The sequence below is a fragment of the Anastrepha obliqua genome, chromosome 5, assembly GCF_027943255.1.
Source record: "Anastrepha obliqua isolate idAnaObli1 chromosome 5, idAnaObli1_1.0, whole genome shotgun sequence".
Taxonomy (NCBI): Eukaryota; Metazoa; Arthropoda; class Insecta; order Diptera; family Tephritidae; genus Anastrepha; species Anastrepha obliqua.
In genome coordinates, this window is record NC_072896.1 from 126,345,751 (window position 1) to 126,364,488 (window position 18,738).

At 38.5% G+C, this 18,738-nt stretch overlaps 1 protein-coding gene across 1 annotated transcript in view; it reads left to right on the forward strand.

Annotated features, from left to right (window-relative positions):
- The window catches only part of LOC129247078 (GATA zinc finger domain-containing protein 4-like), a 150,515-nt gene extending 135,762 nt beyond the window's left edge, over window positions 1–14,753 (forward strand). Inside the window, exon 3 of the mRNA XM_054885981.1 lies at window positions 14,626–14,753. Within this exon, the coding sequence (XP_054741956.1) occupies window positions 14,626–14,631 (6 nt within the window). The 3' untranslated portion in view covers window positions 14,632–14,753. The remainder of the gene's footprint in view (window positions 1–14,625) is intronic.
- Window positions 14,754–18,738: the final 3,985 nt, after the last annotated feature.

Here is an 18,738-nt window from a genome sequence, read left to right on the forward strand (position 1 = left end):
ATCTGTTACAGCATAAAAGCAAAGCAGTTACACTGAAACACTTGCAGTGCATAGCTACTCAGAACCTCAGCTTTATTCGCTCATTGCAGCCACAAGAAAGGTCGTAACGTTTACCTTCTACGCTTTGTTGTCCCCACTTACCACGAAGAGAGCCTACAGAGGTGCATGGGCATAAGTATATTTAAATACATACATACATACATGCATTGAAAATTGTATATGTGTATATGTGTGTACAACTGTATGTTCTGTGTAGATATTTCCCTTTTATACGCAGTACAGCATAGTACCAAAATCGATTAATTCTTTCGAATCAAAATAAAATGTAGGTGCTTTGAAGAAGAATATTGAGCTCGGTTATGTACATTAATACCCATACGATACATATGCAACCTTGTGTTATTTCTGCTTCTCAGCTGTTAGTAAGGCAAAGCTAAAAATTCTTTCTGATTCGTGAGGCGAAGGCCTATTTTTTTGTTACCGAGAAAAAAATGTTTATGCTCGTGAAAATATAGATTTTATATGAAATTGCTGCATACCAAGCTTTTAATTTTCTCATTAATTTAATATTTGGAAGGCTTTTAAGGTTTAAGGTTTAAAGTTTCAAAGGAAAAACCTGAACAGAGATATCATTGCGTATACTTTATTTCTTAAGAGAAAAGTTCAACAATTTTTTTACATATTTATGAATACTGAAGAATGAACAATTTTTTTTTTACATTTTTATGAGGACTGTGCATGAAGAATGAAGTTTAGATGTTGCTTTAAAATAATACATGTAAAAATTTAGATTCTTTCAAATTGTTTTAAGACATAATTTGTGAATAAACTTAAATTCGTAACAGCAGATCTAACAAAGCCGTGCTGACAAGGTAACATCCGATCTGAAATTCGGAGGGGAATCAAATCATGAACCAGTTTTTCAAAGAGTTTAGGTATTCTATTTTGCAGATCGGGCGATAATTTTGGACATCCGACTTGCTTTCAGACTTATGTATCGCTATGATAAAAGATTTTTTCTAATGAGCTATATTTATTAAAACAAAAATTAAAAACCTTATAAATAAAACAAATTAAATGAATAAAAAATTAATAAAATAAACTACAAAAGAAAATTACATAAATAAGAAAATAAAATAAACTTAAAAAATTAAGTCAATAAAAGAATTTTAAAAAACAAATAAATAAAAAAAAAAGTTGTTAAATAAAAAAATTTAGTAAATAAAAAGATTTTATAAAGAAAACAAATTGAATAAAAAAAAGAAAGTGTGTGGTAGTTCACGGAACCCGCACGATTGAAGTGAAACTTCTTTTATCAACAAATCAATAATTTAACTATTATTTCAATATAATGCATGCAGAAGTCATGGAAAGCATGGAATGGAATTTTATTAAACAGAATTATTTATTTATTTTAATATAAAAAGAAATGAATTTATTGTACTCAATTACATTTGGTTCTCGGCATTGTCATTATCATTATTGGATTCGTTTTCCAAAAATGAAACAAGGGCTTTATGGTAACTGAAATACGTAAAAAATGATCTACATTCTAATCTATCAAGGTATCGATGAAATACTGCATCAATGGTAGTTCCGCATCTTGTTGTTGGTACTACAAATTATCACTTATCGTACAACCGGAGGATTCACTGTCACGGTGTTCAACAGTAGCTCTTAATTTTTTACGCTCCAAATACTCACGTTGCCGTTCAGCACCTGTTTTCGGTTTCCGTTTTTGTTGATTTGATGCCATATTTAACAGAAATCAATCAACAAAACAAAATATGTTTGTAAGATTTGCTCAAAACTACACACACACTCTATGACGCGTCTCGCGTTACTAATATAATATTGTGTTTGGGATAACTGTCAACTGTTTCCACCGAAATGCGTTCGCAAAGTGTATGGTCTTTGGTATGGTAAACAGATTTATGATACATTATTTTGCGGCGACAGCACAGCGCGATAGCCCAGCGGCTAGCAATGTGGGCTTCCGATCCGAAATCCTTGGTTCGAATCACAAGAAAATTTTTTTTTTTTTTTTTTTATGCATTTATTTCATTTTGTTTTATGATATGTTTATGAGCAGATTTTTTTCATGGCAGAAATACACTCGGAGGTTTGCCATTGCCTGCCGAGGGGCGACCGCTATTAGAAAAATGTTTTCATTAATTTTGCTTTCACCGAGATTCGAACCAACGACCTCTCTGTGAATTCCGAATGGTGATCACGCACCAACCCACTCGGCTACGGCGGCCGTCAATCAAATGTCATATTTACAAATTACATTCGATAAGAATGCAATAATAAACGACCGCATTACATTCACGACGACACGCCACGCCAGTCTTTTAACAGATGGCGCTGGCATAGCGTGAGTTTTACGTAGTTTAGCGTAGTTTTACTCCTCACAGCGTTTCATCCACGCCACGCTTTTAACAGATGGCGCTGGCGTAGCGTCACATATCGATGAAACGCTATGGTTTTACTCCTCACAGCGTTTCATCCTTCGAGACAAAAGAAGTTTCACTTCAAAAAATTAAGCAAATAAAAAAAATTAAATAAATAGAAAGAATTAAATAAATAAACCAAATTAATAAGTAAAAATTTTATAAATAATATAAAAAAATAAAAAAATTAAGTAGATAAAAAAAAATTTTAAATAAAAAAATTAAATTAAGTCAATAAAAGAATTTAAAAAATTAGATAACTGAAAAAAAAGTTAAGCAAATAAAAAGAATTAGATGAATAAACAAAATTAAATAAATAAAAAATTTATAAATAATAAAAATAATAAAAAAATATAAATAAATAAAATTATAAATAAAACAAATTAAATAAATAAAAAAAAAATTAAATAAATAAAAAAATTAATATATAAAAAAAATTAAAAAAATTAGAAAAAAGTATAAATCAAAAAACTTGAAGTAAATAAAAAATTAATAGGAAACAACAATCTCCTCCACTGCAAACAATAACTTTGAAAGGCGAATAATTACTTCTATCAGATTCAGCTAAATAGATAGGAAAAGATAGGAAGGTAGTTGGAAATTGAACATTGAAAACAGATGTAAAAAAGCTTTCATAGCTCTTTATACTTGTAAAAAAGCTATAGGCAAAACCTGGGGTTTTTCACCTCGGATGATTTATTGGATATATACCTCGATCATCAAACCGATACTCTTCCACGGTGTGGTTTCATGGTGGACAGCACTCGAAAAACGGCGTAGAGTAGCCACAATTGATCGAGACTAAAGAACAGCCTGCTTCCTGATAACAGGATGCTTAAATACAACACTTACTAAGGCTCTAAATACGTTGCTTCATTTGTTCCCTATCGATCTGGCTGGCAAAGCGATTGCAGCGAAAGCAGCGACACGCATGAATGCTATATCGAAATGGAATAAGTATCTTGACCATTCGACCATACTGAACAGGAACACTGTTATCTCTTCCGACATAGACTATCATGTAAGTCTTCCATCACCACCTCTGCTATTCTACTGTTCACTCCCAACTAGGGAAAAATGGAAGGCAAATCTTACCGAAATCGATGGCCCTCTGATTATACTCGTATATACAGATGGTTCAAAACAAGACGGTAAAGTGGGATTTTGAATATTTTTCAATTCTCCTCACATCAATCTATCATTTAGATTACCCGACTACTGTAGTGTATTCCAAGCGGAGAATATCACTAGAGGATATCCGCTTTTTCACCGACAGTCAAGCGGCTGTTCGAGCACTCAGCTCCTCTTATACCCACTCAGATGTGGTTCGATACTGTCTCTTATCTCTTAACGAAATAAATGTTCAGAATTCTGTCCAAGTTATCTGGATACCGGGTCACAGTGAATTCGAAGGTAACTGCAAAGCTGATGAGCTCGAAAGAGCTGGAGCTGCGCAATCAAATGTTAGTAACTTACCCACAATCCACATTCCGCTCTCAACATGTAAAATGATCATTGATCGAGAATTTCACATTGCTGATCGGAGGTGGCGAGTGGAAACTACTTGCGTTACGACCAGACAAATCTGGCCATCTTACAATCTGAAACAGACAAAAACCCTTATAAGTCTTTCGAAACACAAACTAAGGCATATAATAAATCTTATCACCGGCCACTGCCTTTTGGGCACTCATGCATGTCGGCTCGGGGTTCCTCAAAACGACCTGTTCAGATATTGCGAGGACGAAGATGAGGAAGTATCGAGCAGACATTTGCTGTGCAGTTGTCCCGGTCTAGCCAGAAGTCGACCCGCTCTTCTAGGATCTCCAACAATTGACAATCTTTCAGTACTCTCGGACCTGAAAATCGAGTCACTCATAAAATTCGAAACGAATTAATATCTTTGACCAAAATCTATAATACAAATCTCGGTTAGGTGGGGAAATTATATAATATAATGAAATCTAGGGCAGTACAACGGACCCAACTTGCGGTCTATGTGGCACTCCTATACCACTTAACTCCCTTGCTCCCTTAAACCAACCAACCAAATAAAAAATTAAATAAATAAACAAAATAAATAAGTAAAGTAAAAAAGTAAAAACAAATAATAAATAATAAAAAAAAAAAAATAAGTAAATAAAAAAAAATTAGAAAAAAAAAAATTAAATTAATAAAAAAAATTAAATACATAACACATATTAAGTAAATAAAAGAATTTTAAAAATTAAATAAATAAAAAACTTAATAAATAAAAATGTTAAAAAATAGGAAAATATATATGAATCAAAAAACTATAAATAAATAAAAAATTAAATAAATTAAAAAATGTAAATAAATAAAATATTAAATAAATGAAATAATTAAATAAATAAAATATTAAATAAATGAAATAATTAAATAAATAAAAAATAACTGAATAAAGGTTTGCAATATGTTTGTTGCGCTGCTATTATTGTGATCGCAAGTGTATATATTTCTACAGGTATATTGTATATGTACATATATTTATATGTTGTTGTATCTTCATTATAAATACATCTGCCTTATATCGCTTGCACATCGCGTAGTGCGCGTGTCTAATAATTGGAACGTAACAAATTAGACTTTTGCCTCCGAAGACTTCTTATTAATCGCATTTTTTTCTAATACTTCAGCTACTGAAATTGTGCTATCAAACTGTTTTTAATTTTTTTTCTTTGTTTCTTGCTTTTAACTTTTCTCACTTCGCTGCATTTGGAACTCAACACTGCACGTACAAACATATGCGCATGTGTGGATACACACACCTACAGGTGCATAGTAAATAGGTTCCCATTCCACAGCTTAAGTAATTATGCACATTTAGTGGCGTGCAATCAGTCCGTAAAGGCAAATGTTGTTAACAGTTGCTGGCTGCGGTTAAATGCGCCCAAGCATACCGAGCCTATATACAAACACTTTTTTCTTACACACATACACGCATATGCAGATACTTGCAGACTTTTGTTAAAACAACATATTTGGCATTAGTAGTTTTTGCTTTAAGTTGGTTGGTTGGTTGGTTAGAGTGGTGATTCATCCAGAATCCAACTAGCGCTTCCGCACCATTTTGTTGCCACATCCTCGTTACCAAATTGTTTAACAGTTATTTACGGCATGACTATATCCAGTCTGTGCGGTTTAAGAACCTTATTAGGTTGTTGACATCTAAGCCAGACAGCCGCTCGAGACTCTCGAACAGCGGTTTGCCCAGGGTTAACATTCTGTCCTTCCATAGGGCAGGGCATTCACAGAGGAAATGGAAGATTGTTTCCTTTTTCTGCGGTTGTTTACAACTATGACAGTATGTGTTGTGAGGGATGCCCATTTTGGCGGCTTGTTCTCCGATGGACCAGAAGCCAGTTATGACTGCCGTAAGTCTGCAGGTGTCCCGTCGTTTCATGTTTATTAATGTCAACGATTGCTTGAGGTTGTAGGTGGGCCATAACGTTCTGCTGATTTTGCATTTCGTCTGGTCTTTCCATCTACAATCTGCAATTCGAAGGTATTTTAGGGATATTGCGTTCTTGACCGCACCTAGTGGAGTGAATACTGGTACTGCAAGAGCGCTATTCATGGCAGATCCCCCTCTTGCCAGTTCATCAGCTTTTTCGTTACCTTCTATGTTCCGGTGTCCCGGGACCCAAATCAAGGTTACTCTATGGTTTTCACTCAAGTTGGTGAGGCTATTCCTACTTTGCTCCACCACTTTAGAGGTTGTTCTAGTCGCGTCCAGCGCCTGGATTGCGGCTTGGCTATCCGAAAGAATAGCGATATTGCCCTTAAAAGAAAAATCTGCGATTAGTAACCTACAGGCTTCCCCAATTGCTAGTACTTCCGCTTGGAAGACGCTGCTGGTATTAGGGAGACGCACAGATTTTTCAATTCCAAGTTTATGAGAATATATACCAGCTCCGACACCACAATCCATTTTACTGCCATCTGTATAGACTGTGGTATCGAAGTTGTTTAGAGAGAATCCCTTCTTCCATTCTTTTTTAGATGGAAAGAGTGTGGCAAAATTCCTATTGAACGTTACCATCGGGACGATGTAGTCAGTCCTCTCCGAGGTTAACTGAGTTTGTCGCAGTAATAGACTAGCGTGACCATAAGTTTTTCCTTTCCAGCGACCCGCTTCATTTAACCTAAATGCACTTATGGTTGCCGTCTTCTTTATGTGTAGGTCTATTGGAATAACGTGTGTCAGTGCATTGAGAGCCTCTCTAGGACATGATCTGATTGCACCGACCGTTATTGCACAGGCTGATCTTTGTATTCTGCCGAGTAATTTGGTATTGTACTCTCTCCCTAGAGCTTTCCACCAAACTACCGAACCATACGATAAAATGGGTCGTATAACCGCCTTATACAGCCATAATGTATGCTTACGTTGAAGACCCCAACTTCTTCCAAGCATACGTTTGCAGGCATATAAAGCAATTTCTGCTTTCCTTACCCGTTCTTCGACGTTTAACTTCCAGCTAAGTTTGGGGTCCAAAATTACCCCTAAGTACTTTGCACTGGTTGATAAAGCCAGAGTTTGTCCGTTGATATTTGGTAGGGTAAAAGTTGGTACCTTGTATCTGGTAGTAAAAAGCATAAGTTCTGTTTTACGCGGGTTTAAACTTAGCCCACATCCTGTGGCCCAAGAGTTAAGCTCGCCTAAAGCCCTTTGGATGATCCCACTGATCGTATTTGGACACAGTCCTGACACCATTAACACCACATCATCAGCGTACGCCACCACTTTTACCCCACCTCCGTCAAGTTTTGTTAAGATTTTGCTGATCACACATAGCCAAAGAAGTGGAGATAATACTCCCCCTTGTGGAGTGCCCCCGTGGACCTTCTTGGTTATGTTGATATTACCCATATTAGCTTTGATGATCCTCGTTTCTAGCATGGAGATGACCCAGTTACTAATGCAACTGTCCACCTCCAGGTCTATCAACGCCCGTTGGATGGCATCTGTGCTAACATTGTTAAAGGCGCCTTCGATATCCAAGAATGCCGCCATGGTGTAATGTTTGCTCTCTAGAGAGCCCTCTATTGTTCCGATAACCTCGTGAAGCGCCGTCTCCGTAGATTTGCCTTTAAGGTATGCGTGTTGTGCAGTTGATATACCAGAGCTCTCCAAAGAGCTTCTGAGGTGCGTATCCAAAAGTCTTTCAAAAGTTTTTAACAGGAAAGACGAAAGACTGATTGGCCTGAAGTCTTTCGCTGATTCATGTCCTCTTCTACCTACTTTTGGTATGAAGACGACCTTGACTAGTTTCCAGCTGTCTGGAATATGGCCTAAGTTTAAACACGCTTTAAAAATTTCCTCTAGCCATGGTAGGATACAGTCCAAGGTTTCCTGTAACATCTTTGGAATGATCCCATCTGGCCCCGGAGATTTAAAGGGTGAGAAAGATTTGATTGCCCATGCAACTTTTTCTTTCGTAATGATTTCATTTGCAAGATGCTGTGGATTATATTGGCTCCGCCTAATGTTTTCCCTCTCCCTTTCGTAAGGGCTGCATCCCGGAAAATGCGTGTTTAGCAGAAGCTCTAGCGATTCTTCTGCTGTAGCAGTCCAAGTTCCATCAGGTTTCTTGACCCAGGAAGCCATAGAGTGGTCTTTGGAAAGAACCCGGCTAAGCCTAGCAGAATCCCTAGTGGATTCGATTGACGAACAAAATTCCCTCCAGCTCTCTTTTTTGGCGGCCCTGATTGCCTTCTTGTACTGTCTCCGACTTTCTCTATACAATTCCCAATTTCCCGTCGAGTAGCTGAGGTTAAACGTTGATCTAGATTTTTCCCTTAGTTTTAAGAGCTCACTGCTCCACCAAGGAGGGTGAGTTTTTTTGCTAAATTTTATGGGGCAGGACGTTTTGTAGGCCCTACTAAATGCCTTTTCCAGTGTTATGACCCTACTCTCAAGGCTTTCCGTGAGAGTGATTTGAGGGATAGGAGTCCCTCCTATCCTCTTGTTTACTGCATTTTTGAACCTCTTCCAGTTGGTTCTTAAAGGATTTCGATACGGTAGGGGTGGATCTACCTTAAGATCCAAATCGTAGAGGATCCAACTATGATCAGAAAAGGACCTTTTATTGGATACCCTCCAATTATCTACCCTTACTAAGCTATTTTCAGACAGTAGAGTAACATCAATCACTTCCTCCCATCCTCTGAAGTACTCCGTACTAGGAAAGGTGAAAGTGGGAGTGTTACCCCTGTTACATACCGATAAATTAGTATTAATAATAAAATTATATAAAGACTCACCTCGGTCGTTTGTCTCGGAACTTCCCCACAACGCATGCCTCGCGTTGGCATCGCATCCGAGCAGCAGGTTCTTGTTTCTGGCTTCACACACCAGCCGACGAGCCTCCTCGGGTGGTGCTGGCCGATCATGTGCCATGTAGATGGAAGCCAGTATGATGCCGACACCGTCAGCGGCTTCTACCTCCACAGCCGTCACATCCTGTGAACAATATGATGGGATTAAAAATATGTTCAAATGTTTCTTAGCTACAATACAAGATCTGGGGTTACCTTCAGTCCGTTTGTAGAAAAGGTTGTGGTTGTTTCCAGTGAACCCCTTCACCTCGGTGCTCCGCACCCAGGGCTCCTGGATTAAAGCGATGTCGACATCCTCCTCCGACAGGAGAACGGTTAGGTTGTCCGTTGCAGTCCGCGAGTGCTGCAGGTTTATTTGGACAACCTTGAGACCCATGCTGCTGGTCGCTTTACAATTTGACGGCGTCGCTAAGCTGCACTCCCGGGTGCTGCTCATTAGCGCCATCGTTTTTGGTAGACGCGGCGTCGTCAAGTTGCATGCCTGTGAGCAACTCGTTGGCGCCGTCAACCTCGTCCTGTTCATCCTCCGGATTAGCAGATCGGAATATCTTCAGTTGCGTTTTCCTGACGCCGAACCGAAGTTTATTGTCCACTTTCCCCAGTGGCTCGATACTCTCCTCCGATATTTGGAGAAGGAAGGACACACTGTTCTTTTGCGGAGCCTCCGCTTTGATGATGCTCCAGTCGCCCATCGGAACAGTGCGGTTGTGTGCCTGCAAGTATGGAATAAGTTGCTTAGCTTCGAATTCCATGTTCGGGATCCAGATGCGAGCCCTCGGCCGTCGAGGGATTTCGCTGGCCGGGATTAGTTTGAGCCTCAAACCTTCCCAGTCATTCTGGATCTTGCCCACAACTGTTTGCAGGAAGTTAAGGGAGAGTTGATCATCGCACTTGATCACCCTGTATCCGCGGACCACCTCCATTGAATCAAATCCTGGCACATGACCCTCCGGGTTTGCCATGACGTGATCGACGACAATGCGGGACAGCCGTGCCTCGATTTCGGACCACTTATCCGATGCAGGTTTACCGCGGTTTGTTATTTCATCAACCAACGCTATTTGCAGGTGCTCCCGTGCCACCTCATTAAATGAGCGTTTGGTTGGTTTTGGTATTGAAGCAGTGTGATCCGACACTTTGTGCTTCTTCGTTGGTTTGTCGCTTTCGTCCTGCGAACGATTGCGTTTTACGGCTTCTGCCTTCTGGGTGGCCTGGAACGCCAGGTACTCATCGACCACCTTTTGGCACCTTGCCTTATCGGCCGCGTCCTTGGGATGAGTTTTACCTTCAGCCTCATTTTTATTTATTCTTCCGAGAATAGTCAGAGACCTCTGGTAAAGCTTATACCTGGACGGGCCTCAGCGGATGTGGATGGTTGATTAGATGTTGATGGCGTGCTGTGGCCCACAGCTTTGCCATCAACCGTCTCTTGGCTGGAGGCCAAGAGTTCGTCCTCTGAGGAAGTTCCCAACTTCCTCAGTTCGTTGGTGTCGGTCCGAGTTGTCCATTTGTCCGTCTGTTGTGTCAATGGGTGCGTCCGTTTATCAGTTCGTTTTGGGTCTGTGTCCGTCCGTTTGTCCGTCTTCTTTATAATCTTATCCGAAATTTTTGTTTTTTGTTGTTCGTTCATTCTGTTTCGTACGGTCACCTGCCCTTCCAGAAGGCTGCACATGTCGCCATGTGCGGTGACCAATGAGGATTTAGGGGAAATAAACAGTCCGCCATGGCAGCGCCCCATACCATGGTAAGGCCACCGTTACAACCTGAGGCGGCCTGGTGTCAGGAGGGCTCCGTTAAAAGACAGCCTTGTTTTATCCCCCGGCTGCCAAACCCACCCAGTAGGCACGGGTCGCGTTACACCTTGGGTTGAGGGAGTTTTTTTTTAACGAAGTTTACGTCTTCGACCTGTGTGGTTCGCGGGAGACCTACTCTCCTACCTTCCATATCTGGGAGGCGTTCCCCTATCCACCACCTGGGGACGCGCCCTATAGGGATTACAGGTTCCCCCAAGGGTTGCTTTAAGTATTTCAAAGAAAAATTTAGTGTTTCTTGCATTTCGTATTGAGATGAATTCTGGAGTAACAGCCATGCGGAATTTTCGCTTTACACATTGCATCGCTTGTTAGATAGAAAGTGTTAAGTAGGCTTAAGCTGTTATTACCAGATGCGTGCTTTGCAGATTCAGCAGACTTGCTCTTTATTGTTGTGGCACTTCCCCCTGTTATTTTTCTTATTTTAAAGTTTTTTTACATATTTTTCTTCTTTATCTGCCACCTCTCATCGCATGTTGCCACGGTCAGCGATGCGCGCCACTACCATCAAATGACCACCGCATTGTTGCGCCATTGCACCGTTGCCCATTGCACAGGAGCAACAACACCAGCAACGCGGCACTACGCATTCAGTGCATGAGAGAAATTAAGAGCGAACACCCAACTGCACCTGCATCTGCCGCTGCATAAAAACGATTAATTGCATTTTCATTACTGTAAATGTTGTTGAATGCAGTGATTAAGTCGTTTAATAGCAGAAGCTGTAAAAAGTATAATTTCTTACACACAGATATTTCACATACGCACAAACTGTGTCCGTGTGAGTGGGTGTGCTTATGGATGGCTCATATATAAGGAAGTTTGCGGCTTTTACGCAAGTTTACGCGTTTATTTCTAAAAGTCAGCCAACTAAATTGCACAACAGCTCAATTCAACGTTAATTATTTTGCCACCGTGCAACAAAAATTCAAATAAATTAGCACTTGACCAACAAGGCAATCAGTATGCAATAGTAAAAACTTCCAAGTGCGTAAGTTGGGGAGAGAGTCTGGCTGTAAAAAAGTCAATAATCTCACTTAACTATTCCTCTGCGACCATCAATCGGTAGGACCTAAATACTTGTGGAGCTGAAGCATTTATAACGCTTTCTTCGACATGACTTACCCGGCGGAACCACTAACCTCTAATTCGCTGTGCTACGTTTCTTCAAATGCAAAAGTTGCCCTCACCATTTAGGTGAGTTTGAACTGGAATAGGTGGCCGGCTCTTTTATTAATACTTTCCCTCGGTATCCGCATAATTATATACTAGTAGGAAAATAGGGTGGAATTAAATGTTCTCCAACGATTTCTGTCAGCCGCTATATGTCTGATTTGGTTCCAGGTGGCGGTGGTAGGACTCTGCGTCAACTTTCTTATAAAGCCATTTTGGCAGCAGGGTAGGCGACAATCCCTCCCCAGAGTATGTCCAATCCAATGGCATTTTAGTCTTTTTATTTCGGAATAAATTGGGCAGCGTTTAATAAGCAGAAAAACGTCCGTATTGGAGACTGTTCTCGGCCAAAAGAGACGGCATATAATTCTGAGGCATATCTTGGCAAACGTTTGGAGACGTCGACTTATATAGCCACACCCATGCCAGGTCTGAAAACCCCTTTAGAAGAACCGAGTTTAGGCTGGTATTGAAGAGTTTTGAAGAGGCGGCCGCCGTAGCCGAATGGGTTGGTGCGTGATTACCATTCGGAATTCACAGAGAGGTCGTTGGTTCGAATCTCGGTGAAACACCAAAATTAAGAAAAACATGTTTCTAAAAGCGCTCGCCCCTCGGCAGGCAATGGCAAACCTCCGAGTGTATTTCTGCCATGAAAAAGCTCCTCATAAAAATATCTGCCGTTCGGAATCGGCTTGAAACTGTAGGTCCCTCCATTTGTGGAACAACATCATGACGCACACCACAAATAGGAGGAGGAGCTCGGCCAAACACCTAACAGAAGTGTACGCGCCAATTATTTATTTATTTTTATTTTATTGAAGAGTTTAAGTTTTTTTTTGTGAAAGGGTGCGAGATCGCCACAGTCTGTTCAGGTAATGACTACTTGAATTTTGCGCAAGCTACAATCATCGTTATATGCGATTCAACCAATGCGAACTATGAATAAACCGCACAGGTCATCGCAGAAATGGTCCTGTTGAAATCTGAAGCGCATTCTCGAAGTAAAAGGTGATCGCAATGTGCTAAATGGATTCCGACTTTTTCTATATTTTATTTCTGCAGGTTGATCGTTTGCAGGGAGGGAAATTTAAATTTGGCGGCCGTATAGTTAATAGTGAAATACTCTGTGAGTAATGTCGGTCGACTTAGTCAACCTCAGTAAACTTAGAGTTCTTCATTAATGGAGGGATGACGAAAGAGAACGCGATACTCTACAGGCATACAGGTTAATCCATCTCTTGTTAGTGGCTTCTCAAATCTTTCCTCAATTTCTGAGGTATTTTAGAGGAGCTTGTAGACTTGGAAGTAACCGTTCCCACAACAGTCGGTTCTAAGTTAGCGGAATGGCACGGATTTATATTCGGCCAAAGACTGTCACTCCAACAGCATTTCCCGTATATATTTGAGAAATATTAGTGCTACTACAAAAACAACTTGGAGTCGACTTCACAAGTCCTGTCTCAAACTCTTTGCTCGCGCACTCCTGTGTTTCTTCATTTTGCGGAACACCATTGATTCCTGGACGCAGATAGGTGAGCCAAGCGCTGTCGATTACATAGCTGGGATATGTAAAAGATCCGAAACATTCCGCAAGCGATTCCTGGATACAAAGAAAGAAATATAAAGCATGGCTTTTATTCTTCAAAAAAATACTTTACTGCTACAAGACATTTAATACTTAACGGCGAGGGTGGTTTTCCAGTGGTTTTCAGAATCGAGCATACCACACTTTCTCAAAAAATATTTGGAATGACAGCTCGTGACCAGATATGAATCAGAGTACTTCGATTTCGGTTTTCAGCTTGCATTATCTTCTCCACTACCAGGTTGAAGAAATCAACTTGACAAGAAATATTTATTTTGTGCTTTAAAGCTTTTCTCTTAAATGAAGCCTCCTTAAGTTCTGAAGCTTCATTCGTGAATGAAATCGTACAAAATTATCAGGAGAAAAATTTTGAAATTTATATGACCTTCAACTGTAATACTTGTATCAACTAAGAGCAGTGCTATTAACGGCTGTTAAAATTTCACTGAAGCTCCCATTCTCCACATACACGAAGTATTTCTGCAAGTACGAACACAATCACAATTGTAGGTAGAAAGCATGGTAAAAGATTTTCAGACCGTTAGCCGGCTTTCAATGAATTTAACAGAATCACTTGATAGGCTGACGTGGAAGGGGTAATGTATCAGTTTGCTTACGAAAAAACTAAGAATGTGTTAGTGAAATACGTAAAAATTTAACACAATGACACTTCGTCGCATCTGAAGAATGGCTGATCGGACGTGTGTGTCAATATGTGAGAAATGATCGTGCAGAATCTGGCTGGCGAATCACCCTCGTGTCGTTGCAGCTGAAGTTCCCTTTACTATTTTGTTTTTCACCATATTTATTGACCAAATCTGGAATATCTATCATCCTTGGGTAAAAAAGCTTATTCCCAAATGCGTTTCTAAATTCAGGGTATGGTATAGCAGTTCTATTCATTTTTGAAACTAATTTCATCGCTCTAATATATTTTTAAATATGTCCATAAGTCTATTGGAAATATCCCTTATATGTAAAATGTGAACATTTTTCAAACAACTTCAACTATCAAATCCTCTGCACTAAATTTAAATTCAACAATTTCCTGGATGTCTGCTGTTACTCAGTGTGTTTAGTTTATGAATTGAATATCACTTAATAGCAAATTGAAAATAATTTAGTTTCTCTCATTAAATCCCATTTTTCGTTCACTTACACATACATTCTTATTATATATTTGAATAGAAGAAATACTCTTTCAGTTAACTAAATCAATTTTCCTTTTTTTCTTTTTCAGGTATGAAACTCAAATAAGGAGCCAAACTTGCCATAATTAATTCAATTCCACACAACCAAATGAATTACAAAGGTTTGCTTTTCTTACTAGAATTTTGAAATTGTGACGCACAAAATAATAAAAAATAAAATAATAAACTCTCATTTTCAATAAAAATTTTCTACTTTGCACTAATTCTTATAACCGAAAGAATTGTTCATTCAATCATATTTTAATATTCGCTTTCAATAAAAAAATAGATTTTTAATCAAGTGCAGAAAATAGAATAAGGGTGGCTATGGTTGCAGAAAGTCAGCCAGTAAGGAAACTACTTCATGCTGACGCATTTCCGATATTTGTGATAGAAGTCTTTGCATGTGTGTGCGTTTTTTCTAAGAAATTCATTATTCGATAAATCCAACTGTAAACAAATGAAATTCATTTTATTATATAGGGCCCGCCATCTATCGTTACGGATTTGAACTAGGTATTATTTGAAGAATGGTAACACTTAGCTGTCATCTGATTTGACAGAAAATTAGTTTTATTCTTCCGCTGAACGAAAATGGTTGTGTATACGCTCAAAGAACGCAGGAAATATTGCGACATTACTTTGAAAATCATGGTAATGTTGCAGAATGTGTACGAAAATTACGTACGGCAATGGGAAGAAGAAAAGCACCGAATGAAGCGTATGTGCATTACTTTGCGAAAAAAGTAAGAGAAACTGGGTCGCTTATTGACAAACCAACGCGTGACCGACCAAAAACCGTGCGTACACCCGAAAATATGGCTGCTGTGACCGAGAGTGTTCGTGAATCACCAGGAACATCAGTTCACCGTCGTTCTCAACAATTGGACATTTCGGAGACATCATTGAGACGAATTTTGCGTAAAGACCTTGGTATTACGCCATATGGCAGCCATATGAATGAAGTTGTGTTCCATCATTAACCGGAAGGATTGTACTTCAAAATAAAAAAAAACAGTTTGGAAAAATATTGAGTAGTTTCTTTTTTATAGCACTTTTAATTCCGTAAAGTTATATGGCGGACCCTGTATAACAGCAGTTGGTGTGCAAGTGAGATGAGAACACTGAGATATCCGTTAGTTAAAAGAGTTACTGGAAAAATGCAGAATAAGAAGTGTGGTTGTGTTTGTGGTGGGAAAACCGAGGCGCACTGCAGGTGTGTTGAAAATCTTCCTTTTGTAAATTTCCTTGCAAATTTAAAGCAGCTTAAAGTTTGACATAAAAGTGTACAAATACAGTGGGCGGCAAAAAAAAATAATTAGTAGTGGGTGTAGTCGGCGCGTAATTAGTGTTGACATTGTTCCTTCATTATGATTTTTATGAAAGGGGACAGATACCTGAAAACGGCCATATTTTCCCTGATTTTCATTAAAATTATTTAAAATGAAGAAATCAATATATTTTTTTCAAAATTGGCATACAATTTGTTTATACATTAAAATAATAAAATTTTTTCTTTGTATTTTAATCATTTAAAATGGTGGATGCACACTCAATTCTTCCAGGAAGTTCGCAGCGGAGCTTCTCAATCGGCGGGCATTGTAGCATCGGCGTCAGTGACCTGAATACAAATTAATGTCATAATTTCTATATGAATTAAAAACAATTGGAAACAAAAAATCGCGGAATAAAATGCTTAAAAAAATAAATTTTGGGAATTTTCCTACTATTTTTGCTTCGAAAAAATTATTTTTTCGAAAAATTTCCGAAAACTTGTAAATTCAGATAGAAAGAAATATCATAAAAAAGGTGTGTGCAAAATTTTAGGAAGATCAGTCTATAACATTTCGAGTTATCGTGTACGACAATTCGAAAAATATAATATAGTTTTGTATAGTAACTATATTTCGCCCAGCGCTCGAACGCAAAGAACAGAGTCGTCACGTCAAATTTACGTTCTAAAAATTTTTTGACAAAAAAAATTTTTTTTGTTCGAAATTTTACAGGTATCTGTCCTCTCAATGAGTGAGACAATACTCGAAATATGATTTATTTGGCCATCTGGTTTGTAATCGAATAAGTTGGTAAATTTTTCAGCGCGCAAAAATGCACCTTAAAGCTAACCATAAGAAAAAGGAGGGTTTTCTAAATTTAATTCCCTCACTTAAAAATACTGCCTAGTGTTGACTTTTGACGATTTTTTATATTATATATTTTTGGATCTTTACAAATGTCAACCGAACAAGAACGGCAGAACCGTGGGTACATCGTGCGATAGTAAAAGTTACCCAGGAAAAATTGCATATGCACTTAAAACTATAAATTTTATATAATAATGCAGGGCACTCAGTTTCTCTTTTTTTTAGATTTCGACGCAACATTTTCACATTTCATCTTAAACTTCTTAACACGAATTATTCGCGGTTTGCTTCTATTGCCCGCGCAATAAGAGAATTCAACGAGAACTGGAGTTGAATTCCGCTTATCTTTTCGGTATCAAATAATGAACTTTATGAATTTCTGAAAACCTTTTGTTTATTTATCTAGTTTACTTATTTGCTTATCTGTAGTAAGCTCATGTTGGCTCCAAGTGGTCTGCAAAAACTGTTATTATGTTTTAGACTTGAAATAAACGAAAACGAAATTTTCTGATTAAGAAAAAGCGGATTTTTATCGAACGATGATATTATTTAAATTTCAAGCAGGGATGTCACTTCTCGATCACAACTGGCCCATTCTGTCAGGTTACTGAATACTTTTTCTTTAGCACAAGGCGTGCCAACAAGGGTCAACTTTGAGAAGGAATTTTTTTTTTTAATATCTCCACTCCAATCGCAACAATCGACTTCTTTCGCAGAATAATTACACGTTCTAAATGTGCATCGAATCAGAACTAACAATTACATGTGAAAAATAACATCATTTATCCTTATTCTCAATTTAGATAACATCAGTAAGGTCAGTGTTCTTCGTTAATGGAGCGATGACGAAACAGGGGTTAATTGATTCATGATGACTTGCCAAACCTTACTGAACAGTAATGTCCACACAGTTTGCCATTACCAGCTGTCAAACCATACTTGTTGATATCGTTAGTTCTCTCTCTCTCTCTCTCTCTTAGCTTCACAGTCTGTGGTTGACCATAGCTTCATCAACAATCCTGCTCCAATTCAGTCTCTCTCTTGCCTCATTTCTCCAATTACGAACGTTTATCGCTTTTAAGTCTGCTTCTACGTCATCAAGCCATATCTTTCTTGGCCGGCCTCTCTTTCTTCCTCCAATTGGACGCGAAGTAAACACCCTTTTTTGGATTCTTTCGTTGGGCATTCTTATGATGTGGCCAATCCATCTAATCCACTGCGCTTTAATTAAACGTATTACATTTTCACCACCAATAAGGTTTTCAATTTCGTTGTTATAACGGACCGAACAAGCCGAGTAGATTTTTCTCATTATGGATCTTTCAATAGCTGGCTTATATCATCAGCTTTCAGTGTCCAGATGTCAGCACCATAAGTTCTCATGCAGCTAAAAACAAAAAACACCCGATATACAAACTAATCCAGAAATGCGAAAGGCTTAGTAAATTTCCCATAACCAGCTAGTTTGAGAGAAATTCGCGGGATGTCGGCTTACTACCGACACTTCTCGATTTTATTTCTTTCTTTCCCTTATCTTTGTTAGGAATTTTATTTTATATTACACAGAGTAATTTAAGCATCCATCCATTAATATGGGAAAATTAAAAACCATTTCGTCGCATTTAAAAATGCTGAGCTGGAAAATCTATAGGAAATATTGCGTTGGTTCTTCATGCACCAAAGCAGCGCAACCCCGCAGTAGCCGTTGATGTTTTCAGAATAGAAGTCCTTTCTCACATTTTAGTTCATGCAGAGACTCATACAAGCCCATCCAGTAATTTTTGCGTGCTTGCCTGTCACACAACCAATCCGAAAACTTTCACTTTTATAATATTTGTAGTATTTAATAAACTTGTTAAAAAATTCTACAAAAATAAACGTTTGCAATTTTTATTTTCTCTGCGCGTGCTATTATTATTTTGACTGTGGCTGTACATGGGTACGAGCTTCCTGCTCGGACAAACTCGTTTTTTATTTGTTTCCACTTTAGCTTCTTTTGGTGTTTGTGCATGCAAATGTTGG